This window comes from Saccoglossus kowalevskii, chromosome 3 (assembly GCF_978046115.1).
Source record: "Saccoglossus kowalevskii chromosome 3, keSacKowa6.1, whole genome shotgun sequence".
In the NCBI taxonomy this organism is placed as follows: Eukaryota; Metazoa; Hemichordata; class Enteropneusta; family Harrimaniidae; genus Saccoglossus; species Saccoglossus kowalevskii.
The window spans coordinates 10,869,066-10,888,607 of NC_140643.1; the positions used below are offsets into that span (position 1 = coordinate 10,869,066).

At 34.6% G+C, this 19,542-nt stretch overlaps 1 protein-coding gene across 1 annotated transcript; it reads right to left on the minus strand.

Annotated features, from left to right (window-relative positions):
• Positions 1–3,593: 3,593 nt before the first annotated feature.
• LOC100366465 (26S proteasome non-ATPase regulatory subunit 6-like) lies at positions 3,594–16,581 on the minus strand. The gene is made up of 8 exons (XM_002736749.4): positions 16,379–16,581; positions 15,015–15,220; positions 11,292–11,437; positions 6,251–6,470; positions 5,746–5,854; positions 5,281–5,449; positions 4,095–4,200; positions 3,594–3,891 (listed from the first exon to the last, which is right to left on the minus strand). The coding sequence occupies exons 1-8, from the start codon at positions 16,521–16,523 to the stop codon at positions 3,823–3,825; spliced, it is 1,170 nt and encodes a 389-aa protein (XP_002736795.1). The 5' UTR covers positions 16,524–16,581; the 3' UTR covers positions 3,594–3,822.
• Positions 16,582–19,542: the final 2,961 nt, after the last annotated feature.

Sequence of the window (19,542 nt, forward strand, 5' to 3'; positions counted from 1 at the left end):
TAAAAAGAAGAAATGAATGTAACAATTAAACTAAGGGTCATTTTTGTAAAAACATCAAAATATCTCATTTTGATAGATTTTTGTATCACATCGACAATTAATTCAAATCAATCCAGACTCTATCTTAAAATGAGAGCAGTTTACATACAATCAGACAAAAAATGCTAATTTGAAAACTAATGTTTTTAGAATGTGCAAATTCAGCTGAAGTATTTACCTCAAAGCTGGATATTATAATGAAACATAGCATAACTATCACAACCTTGTCCATTGAGAACCGAGATTAAATAACAAATGTATGGATGGATGACAAATGATGTAATATTATTTCTTTGCATGGCAAAAATGAGTATAAAAGTCCTCAAGTAATACAATAATATATTATCTAAGCATTTTGTGTGGAAATATAGGTGAAAACATAGTTACACACAAAAAATAAATTAATAATCATTTTTCTCAAATACTACTGTATTTATCTTATGTTCCTCATAGAATAATATAACTTGAATTGTGTAAGTGTTCCTAAGAAATAATTGTTCAGCAACAGAACCAAGACAAATTAAGCAAAACAATGCTATATATACTGTTCCCAAATAATAGCCCAGTAATATATCTAAGCAAAATAAAATACTGTACAGATTTGAAAAAAGGCAGGAAAGTGTTTTTGTAAGTGTTTACTATACTTTCCTAATTGACAATCTTGAAGAGCAGTAACATGTACTAACGTCATTCTCTTTCTGTACTTATTTCTCTATCTAAAAATGTTTTATTTCAGTTAAATTCTACCCCTTTCTTGAAAATTGCACTTACACCAAAACTGACCTTGGTTGATAGTGATTCCCAATTTTGAAGGTGGTTAGATAAAAATTGCTGTAACGACAACCAGAAGACAGTTTCAAGTGCAATTTAATGAATATCTTGAAAAATGTACATAGAACATGAACATGAACCATAACCAAAATTGGCTAAGATCCAAAACTGGTTAATGTAATAAGTTTGAAAGAAATTTGATAAAATTTGTTATTGTGTTATTTGTGATATTGTGACCACAAAAAAAGTTTGATGACAGACAATGACAACAACATTTTCCCCTCATATACCTTGCCTGTTATCTCATCTCCAATGATATGGACAAGGTAAAAATATGCAACACTTTTCCACAGTGAGTAATAATGACATAACATGCTAGTCACCACAGAGGTTAATAATTTTACAAGGCTGATGACATAATATGCTAGTCACCACAATGGCTAATAACTTTGTGTGGCTAATAACATCATAGCTAGTGGCCACTAAGGTAATAACCTTGATTGGTTAAGTAACATGCTAGTTGCCACAATATCAAAGATAACTTTATGTGTCTAATAATATACTAGTAATATGCAAGTCGCCAGAGTGGCTAATGATAACTTTGGTTGGGTAATAACATAACAGCTCATTGCAAGAGTGGCTAATGATAACTTTGTTTGGGTAATAACATAACAGCTCATTGCAAGAGTGGCTAATGATAACTTTGGTTGGGTAATAACATAACAGCTCATTGCAAGAGTGGCTAATGATAACTTTGGTTGGGTAATAACATAACAGCTCATTGCAAGAGTGGCTAATGATAACTTTGGTTGGGTAATAACATAACAGCTCATTACAAGAGTGGCTAATGATAACTTTGGTTGGGTAATAACATAACAGCTCATTGCAAGAGTGGCTAATGATAACTTTGGTTGGGTAATAACATAACATCTCATTGCAAGAGTGGCTAATGATAACTTTGGTTGGGTAATAACATAACATCTCATTGCAAGAGTGGCTAATGATAACTTTGGTTGGGTAATAACATAACAGCTCATTGCAAGAGTGGCTAATGATAACTTTGGTTGGGTAATAACATAACAGCTCATTGCAAGAGTGGCTAATGATAACTTTGGTTGGGTAATAACATAACAGCTCATTGCAAGAGTGGCTAATGATAACTTTGGTTAGGTAATAACATAACAGCTCATTGCAAGAGTGGCTAATAACATTGTTTGGGTTATAACATAACAGCTCATTGCAAGAGTGACTAATGATAACTTTGTTTGCCTAATAACATAATTAGTCACCACAGTGGCTAATTATCACCATGACTGAGTGCTGTCACAGCTACACAATATGGTGGGGCATGATGGAATAATTTTATTCATATGACTCTAAAATACACTAGATAACAAAGATAGTTCGATAGAACAGACTTTATTTTACTACCAAATATATGAAAAGTGAACTACAATCAAATCATCACATTGAAACTTACGAAGACATACACAGATGTGCTAGTGAAGTAAACAAGATAAGGGACAGAAACAAAAGAACAAGGTATGTCTTTTTAGTGGTAGTTTTACCATAAACTCGATAACAAAGTCAACAATTATTAAACAGAATATATATAACAGTCAGTCGTTTGAATCTACGATCCTCTGTCTAATAATGCTTAGAATAAGATTTTTGAAAGCTTTTTGAAAGTTTAGGAGAAAATAATGAAATGAAGCATTTATACTTGAACATATAATTGTATTATGAATGACCCCTAAAGGTCACACATCCTGGCATTTCTGGGGGTATTCTATTCATATAATAATGTTCAATATTACACCAGTTTAAACTGTTTTTTGGATATTCCGTACTCGACCGCGAAAGCGCCCAGGGGCCTCAACTCGGAAAATCACGATTTTGTAGGGGTGGGCGCTTACCCGAGCACCCCCCTCGAAAAAGAGTGCAAATGAAAATTTTGATTCATCAAGTGACAGATTACGTCTTTGAGAGAAAATCAAATTACTAAATTAGTTGCGTCGTCATTGATTTTCACAATGAAAAAAAAACAGAAATGATCACAAAAAATACGCACATTTTATTACAATATTAATTACGTACCGCCATAATTTACGGAATTAAAAACATTTGAGTCTGTTGGAACACAGTCGAAGTCAAAATTGTCATATTATTTCCAATGACGAAGTTGTTGGATCGTACGCAAACTCTCGATGAAAATCACTTTCCGCCATGATGCAATTGCAGATTTGACCTACAGCAGCGTCCTTTGAACTAATGGGTCAAGTTGGTTATTAACTAATCAGAATGCTGTGTTGCACTGACGCAATTCTTCGGAAATTCCCGAAGACTTTCCGGTAATGCAATGCGGAAGTGAATAATCGATGTCGAAGTACGATCTGTTGGGATTGATTTCAGCGAATAAACGACATGGTTTTCCGAAAAACTAGTAACTAGCCATTTTTGAGAGGTAAACTGAATATGGCATGAAATATTTATCGCATTTTACTTGTATTAACAGGTCATTGTCGAAGCGTAGTTTACGCACGGTTACCGTGTTCTACGCATTCACATGTTCACAGCGATCGATATCCACGCTGTATCATATAAAAACGATTACCAAGATTCGTTACGCAAGACCAAGTTTTAAATTAGTTGCAAAATGAAGTGGTGGGCGCTTTGCCGAATGTGACCCCAAATATAAAAAATGCACAAAAGTGGGGGGTGGGCGCTTGCCCGGGCATGGGCGCTAACGCGGTCGAGTACAGTAAAAGACAACTTCTTGCATGTTTTCGGTAACTAAATAAACTTTTATTGATAGTGAATTTGTCCCATAAAAAAGTACCAGGATTTAGGAGTCATGCATAGCACCAATCAGGATTATTTTCGTTCAACTCGCATAGACAAATTCAAATCTTCCAGGTGATAACTATTCTTAATATTGAGATGGCACACAAGTCAAAATAGATGTATTCCAAAATCATGATACCAATACTCCATTCCACTGTCATGAGTGGCTTAGATATTAATTACTCTGCTTAACTTCTGTACTCGATTTAATAGCAAGTCTCCTTTCTTTATGGTCTCCTATAAAAAAAAGAACACAAGACAATTTTTAGATGACAATAGGTTATCTGAAAATAACTTTGAATTCATCAACCGCCTTACTATACATGCAAAACAACTTGAGAACCAAAAATCTTTGCATTAACACATAGAAATGTGATACACACATCTACATGGATAATATAAAATAAGCAGATTTGATTTGGAAATGAACTTGAACTCACCTGATATTGCCAGTTTTTACTATCTGGTCGATTGGTTTCTACAATGCCCCCCACCTTGTCTATCTTACAGTGAAGACGACCAGCAGCAATGAAGCGAGATAATTCCCTGCGAGAGAAAATCACGAGTTATTACAAGTGGCTGATTCTTCATTTAAGGAATCGTAAGTTTTGAAAATCTATGGGGAATAGTTCATTGTATTTTTAAGTGTTGTGTTGTTTGTAAACAATGTTTATGACAGAATGTACAATAAATAATAGATCACTTGACATTTCCAATCATCCTAACTTACAACTATGTGTAGCTCATAGAAACACTAATGTTAACCCAATTTTAAGAGGCAGACAAGCTACTCAATACAGAAAATTTACTAACTCAAATGGTGAGTCTCGCTTTGTCATAGTTCAGGATTTTTGTGTATGATGTTTGTCAAGACCAAAGAGAAAACAAAAGAACAATAATTAAATACAGTATATAATTATACACAATTCTGACAAGTGTTCCTTTAAAACTATTAAAAGAGTTTATTTTAGTTAAAGAGATGATGAAAGGAGATAATGAAATGAAAATCCAGCGAATATACCCTTTTTCCTATATTTTACATTCAACTCATTTTTCTTGTTTACTTTCACTATTTTTGTTATTGTGAAAAGCCACACATAGATCTGACCAACTTATATAGGAAATATTGTTCAAATCACATACTTTTGAGTTATTTACTCTGAAGCACTTGTAGAAACGGGATCTCCTATTGGAGTTAATTAAATGTGGTATTACAAAGCATGTAAGTCACAATGGGGACTCCTTGTATTTTGGATGTGGAGCACAATGTTTTACATTGCTAAGGTGTGTACAATTTCTATGAGCTCTGCTCAAGCTACTGTGGAACGCCCGTTAAGAGTTGGTGAACACAGCTAAAGTCAAGGAAACAGCGCAAACTCAACTTTAAAGTTATCCTGAAGAACTAAATTTATATATGAGTTGAGGTACATGTAGGGGTAATTTTGTTACATTGTTCAGGAGTCTCAACAACCATCCAAATGTACAGTTTTTTAAGACTTTTCCGCCTTTGTTTTTCACTGTGATGTTTGCCAGGTGATGAAAATACCCGGATGTCCACCCAGAGGATAGTAACCATGACATTTAGGCAATTACTAATTATGAATGAATACATACATAGTTACTTACTGATCAATAAATTCAATGCTAACACCAAATGCATCAGCCATATATTGTAGTGTTAAACTTCTATAGGATTCTAGTAACTGTGTGTATGCAAGGATTCTCATTTCACGCACATAAAACCGATAGTGTGGTGCCATCAAACGGTCAAACTTTAACATCTCTTCTACTTTAGCTGCAAATATAATAAAACACTGATTAAAGTAAAGTAAGGGTTCATACACTACAGAGAAAAGATATTTCATGCTATTCCGTGCCACATATTGATAAGGTTCCAAGGCTATTTTTTTTCTTGATTGGTAAGTAGTGGTACTTTCTCATACATTTTATTACATTTCCTGTGAGTTATCTCCCTATGTAATTATAATGCTGTGCAGCCAATCAAGTTTTCCTTCACTCATCTATTTATATATAACAGGATGATTTATATTTGTTATACTGTATCTGAGATATATTACTTATATCACTTACCAAGAGACGCAAAGAAATCTCCATATCTACAATCATATAAAGAAAATAAGAAGTTTCTAATATCAGGCAGACTGTGTAAAACTTCTAATATTTCAGATCCCTTAACAACCTGCGTGTAACAAACAAAATAATTTAATTAATTGTCAAATATGCAAACCATCAGGCTATTCAAATTTGGATTCCACTAAAACAAAATGACTATCACATGCACTAAATTTCAACAATCATTGACACAACACAGCTTTATATTGATGCATTTTGATACATTTTTAGGCACAAGATCAAGAAAAAAATGCTGGTGCCAGAGCATGTGCATAAGTGTGAAGTTTGAAATAATTGGGCAAGGGTAAGACAGGAATGGCCGCCATTGGGACATTTTGAATCAAATCACCAAACGAATACACATGCATATGAATGCTAAGATGCATGTCTTTAGTTTAAATCTGATTGGTTCTGGCAACAGACAGATTTGATTACACTTTTGAAGTGTATAGAAAATACTTACCTTTTGTCTGAGATCGGTTCTATCCAGCGAATACATCGATACCAATACAGTATGAGTGACAAATGTTGTATATTCCATTAACTCGTATGATGTGAATGTTGAGACTGTGTCGAGAAAATAGTTGGCAGCATTTTTAAAATCACGTATAGCCATGGAATATACTCCTTGGTAAACCTTCAAGCGATTGCGTCTATCCCAGTCTCCTCCTTCTTCAATCATACTGTAACACATAAAACATAAGAAGGATTGTGAAATGACACTATTCAAGAAGGAAAGTTCATTTAATATTTGCAACACTTCTGATAAAAGTTTAAAATCCCTGTAGTACCAGTGCACGTATCACCCAGTAACAAATATATTGTGACAATCAGCGAGTCAACACCAGAATACGCAATATTCAGTGGCTGCCATATTTTGAAAGAAACAGTATGTAAATACAAATTTATTAATTAAGTAATTTTTTAATTACAGGACACAATGCCTGCTAACTACAACGAGTGTTCTGCACACAAAACACAGTTAAGTTAGAAACCCAGAATTTCTTAATTTTTTTTTGTATATTGTACTTCCAGGCAATACAAGAATATTGACTTTGAAAAAAAATGGGGGTCACCAAGTTAATTTTCGAGAAAATCATGGTTGTATTTTAGTGGATAGCGGCCATTTTGGCAGTATTATAGTGCTTTTACCATAGGTTCCTATGGCAGAGATATTATGCCAAATCTCAAATTGTAGGCTGGTGACATAGGCTGAAAAAATAATATATTGTTAATGATGGCCTACTTTTTGTTTTCCTGAATTTTTTCAAAAATCTGGGTTTTAAAAAGTGTTGAAAAATGCAATTTTTGTTTAACATTGCGCTCTATGGAATTGTTCTAAAAATAGCTATTTTTGAAAAAATGTAGTACAAGTTTCTCAAAATACGTCACTGTAACACACAATAGAATGCTATTTTATGGTGCCATGGGAAAATAGCTTCATGATTTTACATAATAAACCAATGAACATTGTCATGTGATTTATGACCAACTTTCTCAAAAAATATGAGAAGGCTTCTACCTTAATCCCTAAAATGTAGTTAAATTCTGCCTATTAAAAACATGCCAACCTAAATTTCAAAGAAATTGTTCACAAATACTAAATCAATCATGTTGATAGTTTTCATTTTGTTCCAAAGATATTTGTGAAAATAAGTGATATATCGTCACAAAATGAACAAATTTGAAGACCTACACACCAAGTATCAAAGCAATTGAGCTGTTAATTGTTGATAGATTGCAGATGGACAATCACTTTATATGAAAAGCAACACTCTGTCATCTATGATACCGGAGTCTGTCGTGAATTCGCCCTGGGCCGTTTTTTTGGCATTTCAATCCTTCTTGACACCGAAAATAGAGTCTTATTTAAGTTTTATCACAGTCATTGATGCCTATTCAAGAGTATTATGTTTATACAAACTGTAGTTACTAGTGTGAATTGAGAAGCTTCGTTTTGAATATGAGCTGTTATCACTGTAAACAATGTTATATTATTCTTCAATTGCTAAGTTTATCTTTTGAAAACAACTAATTTTTTGATTTAAAAAATCATGCAGTTTCCCCATCAAAATCCAAATAGATTGTACTACAACATTGGCAAATCACTCCCGTGTTGATGAACATACTTAAATGGCTATGGTAATTTATACATGTTGCCATCATCCATCAGTTTGATTAATTAATTAGCGATCAACTTTTGCAAGAGAAAAAAAATTACGGATATCCTACAGCATTTTGGATTTTGCAGATGATGACGCCTTGCTCGAATCCAAGTCCGTAAGAGGCAACAGATCACTCCACAACCTGGGGAAATCTGGCGAAGAGGTTGGCCTGACCCCAAAACCAAAGCTATGAGGATTGGAGATGTGGACCCAGTGATCATGCTGGAGGATACTCCTGTTAAGGCTGTGGATAGTTTTAAGTACCTGGGATGTTATGTCACAATGACTAATAAATGTTTGTTTTTATTTGGAACTTCTTTTAAAATATACTTTCGTTACCAATAAAATTAGAAAAAAAATTGTATTTGGCATTCTTGGGGAGAAAAATGACACTGGGTGACATTGTAATGACATTTTCGGTGGTCTATTTTTTAATTCGGCATCTTGTAGCAACAAGAAAAAAAATGTATCAAATTTTAGATTAGCTTCTGCAATAGTTTATTTCGTCTGGGGTGGGGTCCAACTGTCTGCGTTGAAAGTTGAGCTGAGAAATCACCCAGAGCAATTACCAAACACTAATCGTGACACAATCGTGCAAACATTAGTCGTGACACAATATAAGTAGGAGATAGATTTCATAAGCACTCTCAACACAGGCTGGCAGTTTATACATGTATACATTTAATCTCCTTGTTAAAAAACAGCCTGGTGCCAGTCATGTAACAGCAAGTCATAAACACTCAGTATAAAAATATATCTCCTTTATCTTAAAATATCATTTGATTTGTTTCAGCTGAAATACAACAATTTGGAATTGCAAATTGTTGACCAGAATAAAGGAGTTATCACCACATATATTTAATACACATTCATCAAACTGAAATCATGTGTCTGTATGAAATGAACAATGCATAAATATATTCAGTTTCACAAACACTGCTCAGAAATATTTACATATTACGGATTATTCTAACCATTCATGTAAATTAGTTTTTGAATGTTTTGAATGTTGTATGCACGATTCCAGTTCATAAACTTCCAGATGTTTCATTCATTTAGGACTTTTCTATAATGTAATTAAAATTGTTGTTACCAAAAAATTGATTCATTATTTAGAAATTCAAAAAGGTTTTAAATTTCTAGTAATTTTTCCAGAGTCACAAGCATTAGTTTTGTGGTCTGTTGCTCAAAGTGCTTATTTAACATAAGAGCACATATAACAATGACATTTTTATAAAGTTTCAGTACATTCCTAAACCTTTATTATGGATTTTAATTATAAAATACTGACAATTTGAAAAACAAAAAATACAGTCAAACCTGTCTATAGTGGCCACCCTCGGGACTTGGAGATTTTGGCCTTTATAGACAGGTGGCCTTTCTATACAGGTTCACTAATTTATTCATGAATATTAATTAGGCATTACATCAATGTAATAAAACAGATCTCACAACCCTGTTTGACACACACTGTCACACTACTGTACACAGTATCCAAACACTTTTTACAAATAAATAATAATGAGTAGTATCGAAAATTGAATGTTTGAAGATTTGTACAGTAAAGTTCATGTTCAGTAGCAGTTTTAGTCTCATTTCCTACTAAAGAAATCACTCAGCTTGCTATGCTTAGCTGTTCTGATTTTTATGTTTCTTTTATTATTTATTGTGTCTTGTACACCATGGACGTACTCCATGTGTACACTTGGTAACTGTTCTAATAAATTGGAATGTCCCTGGGCTATAGCAAATTTTTTCAAGGTGAGGAGAGAGGGACAGTTAGCAGTGCTTTATTGATCCTTACAACATACACGAAAAGAACACTTATCTATAGTAGTGCTAGATCTCCCCGCAGTTATGTGACAACTTGACAGTATTATCCCCCACCACAATTCCCTTTAACATTTTGATATTTTTTTCAAAATCTCCTTGACCTACCTCACTTACGAAATGGTTGACCCCTTTAATCAAAACACTACCTTGCGCAATCGAAATCTGAGCGACTTCCATGTTATTGTACCGCTGCAACAATAGAAACGTGTGAAATATGCCTGGCGACTTTGGCCGGCGAACTGAAGTCAGTTGAACATCATTGTTAAAATCATCTATTGTTACATGTATCATTGCAGTAGTGACTAAAACAAAAATTGTTGAACGAATTTAGTTGGACAAGGAGACGATACTGCACACACATTCCCTCGCAGCGATCGATACACAGTAACGGAAGTGACACTACTTTTTGACCCGAGTTATCATAACCCCGGAAGAACAAGAACGCACATGCGCGAGGCTAATTAGCATAATTTATTTGGATGTATAAACAGGCATGGCCATTGCGTTAATTTTTTTCCTTTTGCTATCAATTTCAGTTACATGCGTATTTATCGATATTTATAGGAGTTCAAAGTGAATAAATATCGATACTGAATAACATGTGAGTTGCTACGTTTGTTTTGTTGGTAATCAATTTGATCGGGGATTTATCGTCGGCAATCCGATTCACCTCGGCGATTCACAACAAGTTTGCGGGTTGACGACATTGTGGCCGCTTGATTCATTGTACAAAGCCGATGTACATAGCACTTCTGTTCCCATGGTATACATATTTCAACAAAATATTAATGACATGTTTTTATCAGGACACTTCCAAATTCTTAATTATGTTTTTGGAGTTCCCAGGCCATCGGTACGGTGTGCTGGCCGTGATAAACTGAAATATAAACTAGGAAAAAAACATAATTGCCAAAGCCATCGGTTGAATGAAAGGTGTTAAAACGTGCTAACTTTGTCCTTTGTGGTCTTTGAAGCCTCGCTTAATCTTTGTACTCTGCAAGACATCCGGGAACTATGCCCGTTATATGCAGTTCAATTGATCACTGCGGCCGCTGAAACCTGGCCGTTGGCTGCGTTAGACAGGTGGCCGTTCTATGGAGTGTCAATTACATGGCAAATTGCACGGGACTGCTGCAGGGTGACCGCTCCGGAGAGGTGACCGTTCTCTGAGGGTGGCCGCTAAGACAGGTTAGACTGTAAGTCCTTTAGGGCGATACTTTCACAATATCTTTATGTAAGGTTTTCTGTGTTGTGAGTTAGTACATTCAAATCTGAAGAGTGGCTTAGCATTCCTTTCATAATAACGAACAATGTTCTTTTTTTTAAGCATTGTGGTTTCATCAATGAAATGCTATACAATGTACTTAAACTTTCACTAGCAGTTATTACTATGTTGACTATATATGTTAACAAGATTCAAAATAAATAGTAGTATGATGCAAATGACCTACACTCTCCTAGTGTCTACAAATTGCAAGTGAAAACCTTACATTTTGGGATACTTACTCTTTTGCTTTGGCAATATTTCTTGTTATAAGATCATTGTCCATGTAGAACAACCCAACTCTGATAAGATGAAATATAATATCCAGTCTATGTCCTAATGCCACAGTCTTTTCAAATGCTTTTCTAAATGTTGACAAACAAGCTTCCTGTTCAAAGAATCAATAAATGGTTAATTGGCAGAACAAAATTTTGGAAATAAACTTGGAACTGATTAAATTCAGATTTTTATATTTGTGGGAGACAACATTTTGTGATAGTCACTGATTCGCTGTTTTACACATGGTGTCTGTGAAAGACTGGTCCTACAAATCACAACACCATACAGTGGGCTAAAATAAAAACATTTGGCACATATACATGGAACGTACCACTTGCATGTATGGACACACTGCAGTACAAACATGGCCAACATTCTTGACAGCTTGGAATATTACTACTATTACACACTATCATCACACTGGCGTGTCATTTACAAGGCAAAATACCGGTGACAGGGTTCGTACACCCCAGAGATGATAAAATTCCATGCTATTCCAGGCCCAATATTGATGAAAATCCAGGCTATTCCAGGCCAATTTTGTAGGGAAATATAGTCGATATAAAGCATTTCAGTGGAATACTCATTTAAGTTTAAACCAAAGTCAATACCGACATTCTTTATTATATACACAGAAAGTAAATACTACAATATAAACTTTATCAAATTTATTTACTTAAGTTGACCAGGAAACATAAATAATGAGCGAAACAAACTGCAAGTTCTGACATTTCTAATTAATATCATAGTAGTGAATGTAACTGGACAGTTATGGTGTGTCAACCATGTTACTATTACATCAGCCAATTTGACAAAAACTCAGTCAGTTTCTATCAGGTGAATTTCTTTGCTATATCACTATCTGGAAACATCCTTCGAAATAACTGTCCAAATCAGCACAACTTTTATAACTGTAGTGCGAATTAACGCATTTCATTGCCCACAAAACTTCTGCTGTAAGACTTGCTGTGTCCATACCACAGTGAGTGTGTTGCTCGTTACTTCGGGTCTATTAACCTTAAAGGGCGACAGTCATCGTGCCGCGTCCTGTTCGATATAGGACTCATAGCGCCATCCAAACAGTTGAATATTTTTTAATTTTGATTCACGTTTGAATAATATTCATTATATACTTGAATAAAATTCTAATAAATCACAGTAGTTCACAACAAGTGAGTTGTAGTGATACAGCACTTTTGATGACCTTCATATCTTAACATCTTTGATCGTCTTATTGAAATAATATTTGAAACAATATTTTACAATACAGCCATCTCTATTTATGGAAGCCAGATAGAAATGTTCACTCATACAACATATTGCAGTTTCCCCTGAATAACAAATTCAAAAATATTTATAACTCTCGCAAAACAGAATGAATTACATGTACAGTATAAAATTAAAGTGCCTGTGAAATGGCTGCTATTTTCACGCTTATCCATTGATACACAAATATTATTATTTTTTATGTTTTTAAGCATGAATTATTTTTTTTAAGTGAAAAAATATGTTTTAAACTCAGTCTATGGCAACTTTATTTTTGTGTATTTAAAAACGAGGCTCCTCATTAGCTTCTCATTTGCATACATAAATTCCCCTTGTGATGTCAGAAGGGGAAATCGCATGGCAGCTTGCATTGCCGATACGTGTAAATAAGGCAAATTACTTGTGCAGTTTTTTCGTCTTTGACTAAAATGTCACTTATGTACTTGTTTGTCGAGGAAGAATGGACCATAATGAACACATAGTATCAATTTTTGTTGCATGGGGTTGAGTTAGATGCGAAATATGTCCGTTCTGTTGTAGCTGGTCACCGTGATCGTCACCGACACCGGCACACGTTTGTACACTGTCGCTGAACAAAATAGAATTTGACGTCGTTATTTAGCAGGTTACTAGGCACGTCACTACACTGTTTTATTTCATCGATCGTCTGAGTAAAACTTTCAAAATTAAAATAAAAAAGAACATATTTTGACATTCTAAACATTAGACTATAGTGATCACTATAAAATAATTGAAAAAACGACAAATCACAGTTACTAAATAAATGACAGCCGAGTAGAAATAAATTGACATTTTGTTGAAATAGGTGAACGCGTCGGGTCACGACGAGGGCAAGTGCGTTAAAAGTGGCGTTTAATTGGATAACAAAAATAATCGAGATCAACACATATACAGATAAATTCAGAGTGGATTTGAGTTAGCGTGATCCATGGCGTGATTGTCATAATTATAACATATTAAAACTTTATTTGGTGGAAAAACATCTGCAAGCATGGAGGTAAAAAAAGAACAGAGGTATGAATTCGACATTCAACACCAATACCCAAACAATTCAGAAACATTTAGCCTTCGAAAATGGAAACAATTAGCAGAGCGTAGGGCTGTGTAATTTCCTGTTTGTCCGACGCTTCGTTTTCGTGTCACTGTCTAAATTATTGCTAACTTTTACTTAACTAAATAGTCTCTATAAAACGATACTCACAATCGCAAAAAAAGTCAATTCATTTGAAACACTTGCCGGACGTCTCTCTCTCTTCTGAAATCCGCCTCGGTGATAATGGACTTGTCCGGAATCTATTTCTTTCAAAAGTGTTGCGACAGGTTTACGTTGTCGGCGTTTTCCTTTAAACCTAGTTTTTTTTTCATGGACGAGGGCAGTTTTTTCAACAAAAAAAAGAATCTGAGATTAAGTGGTTTTCGTCCACTGATGTCACACCTTCGGATCAATTAGAAACATGTGAATACATACACTATGACTATACGTTTCACTTCAACTGCCCACAACACAACATCTAAAAACTCTCACTCAAAAAAAAAATAAAATAAACAAAAAAAGAAAAAGAACGCCAACCGAAAAAATGTATATCGTTTAAAAGTATACTGAATGACCAGTGTTATTACGGCTCAGGGGTATGACTTCCTCTCACATTTTGTCATTTGGTGGCTCACTTTCGGCGAGAGTCGGAAATCCGGAAACAGTCGACCGTTTCAGGATAGGTGGGCGTGGCTACAACACTAGAAATATCCCAAATTTACTTGGATACGAGTAATCATTTTCAGCAAAAAAATCAATAACTGCCCATTTCAGTGGGACACAGATCTAAAATGGGAAACGTGAGGGTGGGCATTGCACAGGCACTTTAATTTGAAGAACACAAAGACTCTTAGATGGGGCACAATCAAATGAGCACAAACAGCTACACCCACACACATAGTGTATATACGGTTTTTTTTTACCTATAATTTCATCATGTTAAAAAAAGGTGTATCCTATTTAAAATGGATGGATGGATGAGAAGGACACTCAAACCAAAATATGCATTATTATTCAATGTTTTCCAAAATAGAGAATGAGATTTTTAGGTTGTCAGTAGGTGTTGCAGTTCAAAAAGTGAAATGTTATTTTGCTGGACTTTTTTTCGGTCTGACTGCAAAGGCCAACATTGATTTTATTGTTGTATTTACAAGTATTTGAATAAAGCAGTGATTTACAAGGGTGAAACCTTTACTGCAGCAGATGTGATAATGGGTGAAAACCGATGGCTTGTTTCATCTGAAACATTCCAATATTTCTAGTAATTGTATTCCTATGTACATGTGTATTGATGTCAGTGTTCATTATGACTTTATGCACACCATTTCACTGCATCTTGTGTAAAGATATAGTATCATGCACATACCTTGTCACCAATGCGACAATGGAATTCTGCTTGAGCTAAAAAGGCATCTCTCACTTCAGTTTCCCCCAGATTCTGCTCAGCATCTTCTAATGTGGTCTGTAGTTCTTTTAGCTTGGTAGCATTTGAGTCTTTCATTTGCTTTAATAACTTCTGATCTACTTTCCACCCTAGATCGTTACAGACTTCCTCATAGAATGGTGCCATATCTAAAGTAATGAGTGTATGTGTCAAAGATGTATGCTATCATAGTCAATATCAAACATCTAATCATTAGGTTTAGTGCTGTGAAATCTGTATTAGACGCCAGTTTGGTACGATGCAACAGAGGGGATGCAGCCTCAATTAACCATTTCACCACCAGACTTTCTTGCACAAATTTTTCTGCCAGTTTTTCTAATATTCTTCATTATTCCTAGAAATAAACCTTAATTTAGGAGCCAACAGACAAAATTTGAGTCAATTTTCAGTTTTTATTCAAAAAATTTGCCCATTTTTATCCAAATCTTCTGACGAAAAGGGCAGACTATATACAAGACTATTTTGTGAAGACAAGAGGCGAACTGGTGGTGAAAAAGTTAGAGCATTTACACACATGAGAAAGGGTGAATTTAGTTCTCATTTGCCAAAAGAATGGAGGCAGTCTCAATTAGAAATGCTGCTTTCAATGCAGATTTTATGGTAAAAGGTTATTACAAAATAGTAGGTAGCGACAGAATTATGACTAGAAGGTAACAAGTATAAAGTAGCTAGTGAGTGTTGATACACTGCATACTACGTTTATCAATAAATGCATTATACCATAGTGATGGAGAAAGTGAAAATGAGAAAATTGATATACAGCATTTCACAATCAGTGTTTGAAATTATTGTCCAATCGGACTGGTAAAAAACTTGCATGCCCAGAAGTCTGGTGAAACATTTCTATGGTGTTGATTATGCAATTTTACTGAATAATCAAGTTGAATACAATTCTTTTTTGATGGCTAATACAAAGATTGTGAAACAAAGAATGCAATAATTTGAAATAGGATAGTTAAATTATCTGTTGTGTGTTTCCACAGAATGAATAAACTGTCGGGAATATGTTCAAAAGCCAGAGATAAAAACAAACAAACAATACTTTTGTGTTAGCAATGACATAATTGGTTTACTGTGAATTTTATGTCCAATTTAGAAAAACAAAACAAGATATACAACTTTTTTCATATAAGACAGTATTGGAAACACGACTAACTGGTCTTGTGCAAAATTTATATATAAGTGACGCGATGTCCTGACTGTATGGGACCAACAGGCATGACAGTGCAAAAGCAAATTATTGAGAACTTGAAGTACATCGATTTGATTTTGCACGATAAACTTACTATTAGCCTGAATTCCATCGATGAGTTTCTTCTTAACAGACGCATCGTTTTTGTAGTCCGGTAAACTGAGCAAGAATTTTAACTGCGAGAGACGTAGATCGGGGTTTTTCTCCAATCCCTCTTCTTCTAAGTTTTCCGCCGGCATGTTTTCTGTTTCAGTATAGTAATGGCCGCTCGCGAGTGTTTGTTTGTTATTTCTTCGTTTCAAATGACGCCACCACAGTTCATAATTACATTTCATTTGTTTTCGTGATCTTGAACTGTTATCAGTATGATATCACTATTGTGTCTATAAGGTTATTTTGCTAAATTACGGATAATCGCAGTAATGCAATCCTAAAAAATTAAAAAATAGAATGCCTATAAAAATTTTAATTCTGCCTGTAAGGGAAAAAAAACATGAAAAGAGAATAATGCTATTCTGACGAGAGGTATTGCAGTCTCACATAAAAGTTATTTTTTTATAAATATATATAAATTTGGACAATGCAATACATTTATTCTCAGCTTTTGTTTTTATTTTCAGCTTCTTCATACATTTCTTTCTTTGATTACTTGACAAAATGATCACAGTGTCTGTCTTCTAGTTGATTGAATTTGGTAATTAAACAAAACAAACTTCAATGCAGGTCATTTCAGAGTTTGTGGCCATACCAATAGATTTTATTGTTTCCTATGGCGATCACAATAATTAGTAGGAGGTATTCTGCAAATAAAACAATGTGGAAATGCAACTTTGAGACAACAGTAGATACAGTAAGATACTTTACTTTCACTTGGAATTAATTTTCGCTATTTTCGCTGAACGAATGATTCAGTGAAAATAAAATCCAGCCAATATCCCTTTTTTTTTCTATATTTTACATTCATCTAGGCAAAAATCAGTAAAAATAAATTCCATACAAAACACCCAAAAAGGCTTTTCAGCAAAAATTAATTCCAGCTAAAATAAAGTATTTTATAGTAGGTATCTAGCCCCAGGGGCACTCAAATCAGAGCACAAGTAAACATGCTCAAACATGGCTTTTCAAAAGAATCCTCTAAGTGCATACGGGGAAAAAAGTGTGACAATTCCCTGGAATTCTGGACATGCATGATAGATTCACCCCAGAGATTTGCAACCCGGTTCGACGATTTACGAAAAAAAAAAAAAAAAAAGATCAGAAAATAACCTTTATATTTATTACCTGGTATACTGTTTCTAAAAAATATACCCTTATTTTGATTTTTATTATTTCAATAATTCTAAACACTATACGTAGGTAGACTGTTTGAAAACTACCCATAATATGTATTTTTGTGTTGCAATATGCGAACAGAGTTTAAGTGCCCCTGGAGTATCTAGCTTGTCAAATTTGTTACCTACATGAAAACACTTGCTTTTTCATGATTGTACAAAATGTATATTAAATGGTTGGCAACCAATACACTGTTTTATTCCGAACAGTGCATCATTCAAATTGAACAGCGCCCTCACCAACAATGTAGCTTCACCCTTAACATCAGCATGTGAGGTGTTCAAAGTTACAACCAACTAAAACAATTCCAAAACATTAAGAATAAAAATGTGAATACTTGACAAGTTAAATGTTCACAAATTGTAAGTGCAGTTTTCCCACAGATCATTTACTAACAAGTCATTGAAAATGACACAGTCCCCATTAAGTTCTCTTTGTGCTTGTCATATTAAAGCGGAGGGGTTGTCGGGAGCATGTCCTTGAAACTTCAGTTCCAAGTGGCGTATACAACAGATTGTTTATTTATATCAAAACACGCGTTTCGTGTCATAGTAATATGGCCAAAATAAAAACAGCCGTTATTCAGCCATCTTTGATCTGATCATGAAACACACTATGTATGATGTATGTGCCAAATACAAATGCAAATGGTACATAAATTGTGGAAATATAGTAGTAAGGCCAAAAAGTCAGATGGCTGTCAATCGGCCATCCTTTGAAACAAATTGTCATGGACATGCATCCTAACATGTATAAAGTACATGTATGTGCCAAATTTGAATGAAAACTGACAGAGCACGTCCAAGATACCGCATAAAAAAACAAAAACAAGATGCCTGCCAGTCCACCATCTTTGATCCAATTGCGAAATAAATCGTCATGGACATGTATCCTAACATGTATAATCTATGTACCAAGTTTGAATGACAACTGACAAAGCATATCCAAAATACAACATTTTCAAAAAACAAGATGGCTGCCAGTCGGCCATTTGAATCGCTAAACCACTGCATGTGCATATGTCCCATATAAGGTACTAGGCACATGCAAAGAATGAACGGAATCGGTCCACAGGATTCTGAAATATGACGTTGGATAGACTGACGCACGGACAGACGGACGGTCGGATGGACGGACAGACTCAGGAACTCACGGATGGTCGGGGACATGTATCCTAACATGTATGATCTATGTACTAAATTTGAATGAAAACTGACAAAGCATGTCCAAAATACAACATTTTCAAAAAACAAAATGGCTGCCAGTTGGCCATCTTTGATCCAATTGTGAAATAAATCATCATGGACATGTATAATCTATGTACCAAGTTTGAATGAAAACTGACAAAGCATGTCCAAAATACAACATTTTCAAAAAACAAAATGGCTGCCAGTTGGCCATTTTGAATCAAATCGCTAAACCACTGCATGTGCATATGTCCCACATAAAGTACTAGGCACATGCAAAGAATGAACGGAATCGGTCCAAGGGATTCTGAGATACGACTCCGGATGGACGAAGACCGAATTATAAGTCCCAGTTTTCGGACTTCGTCCGAACGGGGACTAAAAATCTGTGGTTTTTAGTCTACAAAACTAGATGGAAATTTACAATTTACTACATGTTGCTATAGTAGCAAGTAGTTACCTTTATGCAACACAGGAGCAGATGTGTAAAATTCCAGGATGGAATATAGATGCATCTTCATTCTCCCAATTATCCGATTAAGACCTTTCAATATGTTTATCAGAAATAGGCTAAAATCCCACCTTTCCTAGTTTCATAATAAGAAATGATAAAACTCAGGATTGTGGATCAGGCAGAAAGGTCTATTTTGACTGCGGCCATTGGCAGGAATACAAAATACAGTATAATCTATGTATGTGTAGTTGTATCAATTTATAAAAAATAACACTACTCGTTCAC

Excerpts from the sequence above, each read along its gene's own strand:
- LOC100366465 (XM_002736749.4), bottom strand. The coding sequence starts at position 16,523 with ATGCCGGCGGAAAACTTAGAAGAAGAGGGATTGGAGAAAAACCCCGAT. Across the intron at positions 5,450-5,745 it reads AGATTTCTTTGCGTCTCTTG|CTAAAGTAGAAGAGATGTTA; the intron begins GTAAGTGATATA and ends TTATATTTGCAG. Across the intron at positions 3,892-4,094 it reads GTAAAAACTGGCAATATCAG|GAGACCATAAAGAAAGGAGA; the intron begins GTGAGTTCAAGT and ends TTTTTTTTATAG.